This window comes from Ictidomys tridecemlineatus, chromosome 1 (genome assembly GCF_052094955.1).
Source record: "Ictidomys tridecemlineatus isolate mIctTri1 chromosome 1, mIctTri1.hap1, whole genome shotgun sequence".
Classification (NCBI taxonomy): domain Eukaryota; kingdom Metazoa; phylum Chordata; class Mammalia; order Rodentia; family Sciuridae; genus Ictidomys; species Ictidomys tridecemlineatus.
In genome coordinates this window covers 155,557,465-155,565,288 of record NC_135477.1, presented here as the reverse complement: position 1 = coordinate 155,565,288, position 7,824 = coordinate 155,557,465, and the positions used below count along the sequence as shown (strand labels likewise).

Genomic DNA, 7,824 nt, shown 5'->3' with positions numbered 1-7,824 from the left:
AAAAAACCCTTTTTCTTAAAAAACAAAGAAATTAAGTGTCTACATGGTCTCTCTCATTCAATGCACTATAATACACTGTTATTTATTTTGATGTTCAAATTGTTCTATAATTGGTCAGGGAAGCCCCTCCAAGCTGGCACCTATGTACTTTTGCTTTATGCACAGGCTTTTCTTTATTTTTCAATATTTATTTAATTGACAAATAAAAATTATATATTTATGGTGTTTTATATGTATATGTACACACATACATATCTATATAAAGTTCTGTGTGCTTCACAGAGGGGCTGTGGAATGGCAAGCTACACACACACACATAATCATTGTGGAATGGATAAATCAAGCTAATTAATTACCTCACATTTTTTGTTGTAATTGAAAACATTTAAAATTTACTCAGTGATTTTTAAGCATACAATACACTGCTAATAACCATAGTCATTATTTTGTACAATAGAACTCTTGAACTTGTTCTTCCTGCCCATCAGTTTCTGAGCACCTTTTTTTTTTCTTTTTATTTACTTTGTACACCAAGATGGTACAGGCTTTTGTACTTCCTCTACCCACCCTTGGAATCAGCCATTTCTCCAAATTTATTTCAGTCGTAAATAGTATTTAAAGCTAGGATCTGAGCCATAGGTGAACTTATTACTTATGAGGTGTCATTACTGATAAATTTTTGTAGAGCTAGCAAATTTATACAAAAAGTATGTGCCAATTATATGAAATAATCAATACTTCTAATCTAGTCCCACAATACCTCATCCCAGTTCCCCCATTACAATTCCTTTCCCATCTCCCGCATTGAGTACTCTGGTTCCCATGTGTTATCGATTATATTTTTACTCATTAGCTGAATCTTATATGCAAATAATCTTTGAAAGTGCCCCTTAAAGAAAACTATATACACACATCTGCATAGGCAAATGTACTCCTACCTCTTGTTCCCCCTCCGCTGCTCTGAGCCTTTAGGCTTTGCTCACATTTTAGTCGGTGCGTATTTGTTGGCTATAGAGGAAGCCAGAGAGCAAAGGAGTAACTTGCATTCCCAGGAAGCTTCCCAGGCCTGGTCTTGCAACCGGGCGGGCGAGAGCCTCACCACAGACCTAAGTCGGTATCCAAGGGATCATAAGGCTGTAACAGGCAGTCCAAGTCGTTCTCTTCTGGGACGCACGTCCCTCTAGCCGGCCAAGAGCAGATGGTTAGTGGATTAGGGTATTCTCCACCATCGTGGGCCCTGGGCCTGAAATATGCACAGAGAGCCCCTGAGAAGGTGTCTGTGAAGGTGAAGATATGGGAGCCATCGGACACGTTAAAGAAGGACAGCTTTCCCGCCTCACAGTCCAGGAAGATGCCCACGCACCGCGGAGGGACGCGCAGAGTGAGCGCTACACGGTGTGGGTCCAGGACGAAGTACTCGCAGCTGTTCCACAGCCCCATCACCCAGTAGCCACCAGCCGGGCTCAGGCGCGCGGGTCCTGAGCGTTGCACAGTTGCCAGACAGGCGCCCAGGAACCAGCGGCTCCTTCGGCCCACGTGCACTTCCCAGTAGTGGCGGCCTGTGGAGAAGCGCTCCCGGCTCAGGACGCACGTTTGCTCAGTGAACCTTTGCGGACAACCATCTGCAAGGATCGGTACCACTGGGCGAGAAGAAACGCTTTTGGCATCCTTAGAAACCTCCAGGCTGGGGTGCGCTGTGGTTGCATCCAAGGTCACGTCCACTGCTCAAAAGCACAGGGTTAGTGCCAGATGGTTCTTGGACCCTTCTGTTCCCTCCCCCATAGGCAAATCTAGTTTCTCCTGGTAGAACAATAAGTGGAATCATCATCCTATCCCATGCTGGCAAACAGCCCCCCCCCCCCCCAACTCTTTGCCTGGCTCCCAAAGTGGCATTGCAAATTAGTCCTGAGTATTGCAGCCTGCCTGCCTTCCTTCCTTCCTTCCTTCCTTCCTTCCTTCCTTCCTTCCTTCCTTCCTTCCTTCCTTCCTTCCTTCCTTCCTTCCTTCCTTCCTTCCTTCCTCCCTCCCTCCCTCCCTCCCTCCCTGAACTGTAAGCTTCCTAAATTCTATAATTCCTGCGGTGGAGAGAAGTGACAGCAAATGAGGTAGGTTCATGAGGATGGAGCCAAGTCCTGGTAAAGGGGAAGGAGCTATTGTCTAGTTCTGTTCCCAGCTGGTGCACCAACCTTTGTGACCTTGAGATCATCATGTGAGCTCCAGGCTTTAGTTTTAGAATTCCAGAATTTTAAAACTGAAGGGAACTTCTGAGATAGAGTCTAGTCCAGTGACCTGCCCTCCAACATCCACCCCTCAAAACTTACCTATTGGATGTATGGGAACCCAAATATCTTTTATGAGATGATCTGAGAGATTCCTTTAATACTCTTGTGTGTTCTTCTGCCAATAGTTCCAAGAAACAGCCTACAACTCATTAGGAAATGAACCTAGTAAAACCTAGAAAGCTATGCGTGTGGGGGAGCATGTTTGTGCATGCATAGTGCCAGTGTGTCACATTATATGTGTACAAATGTGCCTGTATGTTTCTGTGTTCTGGCTCTGTATTTGGCTCCTGAAAAGACCCTTCCTCTAATCTCAGATCTTTCATCTTTTCTATTTAATATCTAGCCAAACTAAGTCAGTTTTTCAGCTCACCTGCATATTGTTGTGCTGCTCTCCACTCTGAAACCAAACAGAAGGGAAAGAGCTGAGTTAATAACTGGGGAATCTTGAGGGAGGCTCAAAATGCATGAGGGGTGCACATGAATCAAATAACCTCACCCCCATAGCTAGTTTGGCTCCAGACATGTCTGGGTCCACCATGATATTTTCCTTGGAATTTGGGGTTGGATTTGGGGCTGTGGTTATACCAAAGCTGTGTGCAGCTGAAGTTGTGCTGGAAAAAGACCCAGTACAAGCAGTCTGGATGTCTTCAGCGATGGATGAATCTTTAAACTCTGACTGAAAAAGTTCAGCATGGTTCCTGTCCTAAAACATTCTCTAAACACCTGTCTTTCCTAGGTAGACCTTTTCTTCTTTTTTTCTTTCTTTTTTCTTTTCTTTTCTTTTTTTTTTTTTTTTTTGGTACTGGGGGTTTACTACTGAGCTACATCCCAAGCCCCTTTATTTTTATTTTTAAAATTTTGACACAGGGGGGCTGGGGATGTGGCTCAAGCGGTAGCGTGCTCGCCTGGCATGCGTGCGACCAGGGTTCAATCCTCAGCACCACATACCAACAAAGATGTTGTGTCCACCGAGAACTAAAAAATAAATATTAAAAAAATTCTCTCTCTCTCTCTCTCCTCTCTCACTCTCTCTTTAAAAAAAAAATTTGACACAGGGTCTCACTAAGTTGCTTAGAGTCCCACTAAGTTGCTTAGAGTCCTGCTAAGTTGCTGAGGCTGACTTTGAACTCACTATCCTCTTGCTTTAGCCTCCTGAATTGCTGGGATTACAAGTGTAAACCACTTAGACCTCCTTTCTTAATGTGAGCCATACTAAGTAGATTTCTGTTTTGCAACAAAGATTTGACTAAAATCAATACACAACATTTTCAGTGTTCCAAACATTATATCTGGTTTTGTATAACTAGTAGAACTTTAAAAACACAAACCTGTTGAGTAGAATAACTCAAGTCTATAAAATATTGTTCAAAGCAATCCCAAGCAAATAAATTTTTGGATATTTTTAGGAACTTCATAAATTTATCTATAATTTATATTTTTAAAGGCCCATTAACTTAAAACAGGAAGTAGAAAACTGAACTCAAGTTCTATTCATGTATGAGTTTGACAGGATGAACCCAACTACTATAGAGCTCTAATAAATTTTTTTTAAAGTTAAAAAGAAAGTAAAAAGGGGAAAGGAGAAATTGTACTTTTAGTTGCTATAATAGCCATAGCAGTAGCCTGGCACAGTGGTACTTGTAATCCCAGCTAGTCAGGAAACTGAGGTAGGAAGAATCAGAAGCTCGAGGCAAGCCTGAGCAATTTAGTGAGATTCTGATAAATTTTTTTAAAAAGGGCTGTGGATGTAGCTCAGTGGTAAAGTGCTTGTCTAGCATGTTTAAGGCCCTGGGGCCAAATCCCTAGCATAAAGAAAGCCATAGCAATAAAAAGAATGATGTGATAAGTGGCCCAATATACAGTCCCATCTAGACATGTCAGTGGAATATGCACTAAAGATGATACCTCACATCAGTGGGGAAATTATGGATAGTGTACTAGATGGCATTGGAAAAACTGTAAATACAGAAGAATCACTGTATTCTCACCTAACACCCAGAAAATGGTGGATCCTAGGATTAAAAACCTACATATAACACATATTACTATAGTATGGATTTGAAATGTTTCCCAAAACCCATGTGTTAAAGGCTTGGTCCTCAGCTTGGAACTACTGAGAGGTGATGGAACCTTTAAAGGGGGGGTGGCTATTTGGATTTCTTCTGAATAAGACTATAGATTCCACTTATATAACTAAAATGCATATGGCAAAATAGAAACATTTGTAACTTTGGATAGGGCAAAGGGGAGGGAGGGGGAAGGGAGGGGGCATGGGGATAGGAAAGATAGTGGAATGAGACAGACATCATTACCCTAGGTACATGTATGAAGACACAAATGGTGTGACTCTACTTTGTGTACAACCAGAGAAATAAAAAATTGTGCTCCATTTGTGTACTATGAACTGTAATACATTCTGCTATCATGTATAATAAATTAGAACAAACAAATAAATAAGAAACATTTGTAAGATTACATATAAAATAAAGACATACGGTTTGACTAATGTGGGGGGTGGAATTGGGAGATATGGAGAGAAATAAATACATGGTAACATGCCCACTCTAGACCCACAAGGCAGTCTTTGCAGGTGGGCACCAGGAGTGTAGGTAATGTCATAAGCTACTAGGGTTGGAACCAATGGTTTCCAATATATTAAGGTCCTATAACAATATAAAAATAAATATGAAAGTAAAATTTGAGTATAACTTCTAACAAGTGATATGAGATTATGGAATGAAAACAGAATGAATCATCGTAAGTTAATCAGAGTGAGTGATCAAGATGCTGAGATGTATAAGTCCCTGATTTATGGTGGCTTGACTTTACAATGAAGCAAAAGTCATACATATTTAGTAGAAACCATACTTCAAATTTTTAATTTTGACCTTTTCCCGGGCTAGTGACAATACCTGTTACCATACTCTCCTCAGATGCTGGGTAGCTATAGCCATTACTGGTACTTTACAGTATGCTGTGTTGCTAAGCTATGAGTTAGACAGGTTAGGCATATTAAGTGCATTTTTTACTTGCAGTATTTTCAACTTATGATGAGTTTAATTGGGATATAAATTGGAGAACACATTGAAAACTGTGGGAGAGAAATGATCTTCACTTACCAGCCTGACCTTCAGTCCTTCTCCAGTCTAAAACAGCGGAGGGAAATGGAATTAGAATATCAGGACACCACAGCTTCCCTGCTCACATTAGTTTGTACACAACTTTCCCTCTCCCTGCCTTTTTCCTCTTTCTCCTGCCACCCACACAGCCAGCAGGGTTCCAGTCTAGGCATCATACCTCTGAGGGTTGGGAGATGAGACAATCACCACTTACAAAAATGTGGACGGCAAGGAATAATTTCAATAGGCATCACTTACCAAGCTCAGTTTGAAGCTTCTCTGAAAGCAGAACACAGAAAATATCAATTTTCAGATGAATGGAACCACCTTCCCAAAACATGTCACTGGGAAGAGGTTCCTTAGTCTTAAACTACTGCCAACTTTAACCTCACCCTTGCCTCTGCACTGCCCTATAAAAGACCACCCATCTGCAGATTCTGATGCCTCATCCTATTTACTTTAGTGGCAGCTTAGCACCCACAGGCAGCCTGTCCTTTCAGCTCGTTTGGGAGAGAAGAGGTGCAGAAGAAAGGATTTAGAATAAGATTGGTGCCATCTATCTCTCCCCAAAGGCAGATGAAAAACACTGAACTCCTCCTTCCATTCTAGATGTCCCCTGGCAGCCAGCACTGTCGGTGAAGCAACCTGAACTTACTCAGCTGTGCAGTCAGTTTTCCTGCAGAAGAAACGAAAGGAGGGAAAATTTTCAAGTTGAGGAATGAGTTCCATAAGGCAGATCTATGAATGGTGAGGCTTCATTCTCCACAGAGTGCAAAGACTCGCCCCCCCCCCCCCCCCCCCGCATCAAGGAGGGGACTCTGGGCCAGAAGCAATCAGGCTCTGGGGTAGGTAAAGGTAAAAACAAACCTCGGTCCCGCTTAACCTAACTCAGCCCTGCTCCTAACTCCGCCCTCCGCCCTTATCTGGGGTCCTTGCCTTTTGACCCAGCGCCCTCTGTTGGTCAGGGATGTTGGACACAGAGCGCCTCTGGGGCAGCTTACCTTGTTCCTTCTTTGTCTGTTTCTTTAGCTTTTCTGAAGGGAAGAAAGAGAGAAGCCTTAATATGTGCCCTCCTCTGCCTGTTTCCAGGTCCTGTTTCTGCCTGAATAGGATGGTGCCTCTGTAAGCCACCCTGGGTCCCCTTCCTGCCTGTGGATCCTTGGACGCTGCTTGGACCACTTTCCTCCTAGGCCAAGCCAGCTGTACGAGGGTGATTCTCTGGCCTGCCTCATACCTTGAGACTGCTGTTGTTTGTGCAAGTAGTACAACGCCAGCATCGCGACGAGGGCCAGGAGTAGCGGCAGTGCCACCAGGGTTCCTAAGAAAGCACTCTTCCAAGGGGAAGTTCCGGGAAGAAATACATCTGGAAAACACCCCGCAGGGATTGTCTTGATTTAGGCTACTACTGAGAGAGACAAATAGTTAGGACCTCGTGGGCTGGAAAATCTTCACAGTGGTTTTCAGTTGACCGGTTACACATTCTGGCCACCCTAGAGTCAAGTGTAAAATAGGTGTGATAGGAGCTACCCTGGCATCTCTCGGTAGGATCAGGTGGAAAGGAGTTGGACTTGAACTTGTCCACCTGAATGAGAAAGTGCTGCACATTGAAGTGAAAATAGACGCACTGGGCGGGCATGGTGGTGGAGTCCTGTAATCCTGGCTAGGGAGGCTGAGGCAGGAGGTTCCCAAGTTTAAAGCCAGCCCCAGCAATTTAGCCAGGCCCTAAGCAACTTAGTGAGACCCTGTCACAAAATAAAAAATAAAAAGTCTGGGGATATGATTTAGTGTTTAAGTACCCCTGGGTTCAATCCCCAGTACAAAAAAAGAAAAAAAAAAAGAGAGAGATGAGAGCCAGCGAGAGTGATGCACTGGTATACCTGTCCCTTCTGCTCCTGCTTAGAACTTCTATGACCACAGTTGTGACCTTCCACCACTTCTTTCTCTTGCCCTTTATCTGGAGGAATTGAGAATTCAAGGTGTTTTATGCTTATATCTGAATCCTGGTTCTCTGTCAAATTCACAAATAGTCTCTCTGCCTAGTTGCAAACAATTGCCTCTTACATCTGTTGTCATCATACCTTTGGAAGAACTGCTAAAAAAAGTTGGTAACCTGCTGACTGTCAGCTCCCCAGGCTCCCCAGGAAGATCTGCCCCCATGAAGGATGTGGCCAAGAGCCACAGTGACTATAGATGTCACTTATATAACTAATAACTTATATAACCATGGCCAGATGATCAAGAGATGATTTAACTTTCATCAAAAAGTCAATGAATGATCCTCAGCACCACATGAAAATAAATAAAAAAGATATCTTTAAAAAGTCAATGAATGAATCAATGATGACACTTTAATGCAAATATTGATTACTATTAAGTGTACGCACACAATTGTTTCTAGAAATACTGTAAATTGTAATCAAACA

The 7,824-nt window shown here is 42.9% G+C and overlaps 1 protein-coding gene across 6 annotated transcripts in view; it reads right to left on the bottom strand.

Annotated features, from left to right (window-relative positions):
* Window positions 1-788: 788 nt before the first annotated feature.
* Window positions 789-7,824, bottom strand: part of Btnl9 (butyrophilin like 9) — a 154,988-nt gene continuing 147,952 nt past the window's right edge. For all 6 annotated transcript variants that reach the window (XM_078050401.1, XM_078050410.1, XM_078050414.1 and 3 more), the window contains 7 exons: window positions 6,636-6,764; window positions 6,403-6,435; window positions 6,057-6,077; window positions 5,660-5,680; window positions 5,402-5,428; window positions 2,653-2,679; window positions 789-1,721 (listed from right to left, as the gene is read on the bottom strand). In XM_078050401.1, coding sequence (XP_077906527.1) covers window positions 1,096-1,721; window positions 2,653-2,679; window positions 5,402-5,428; window positions 5,660-5,680; window positions 6,057-6,077; window positions 6,403-6,435; window positions 6,636-6,764 — 884 coding nt within the window. In that variant the 3' untranslated portion in view covers window positions 789-1,095. The remainder of the gene's footprint in view (window positions 1,722-2,652; window positions 2,680-5,401; window positions 5,429-5,659; window positions 5,681-6,056; window positions 6,078-6,402; window positions 6,436-6,635; window positions 6,765-7,824) is intronic.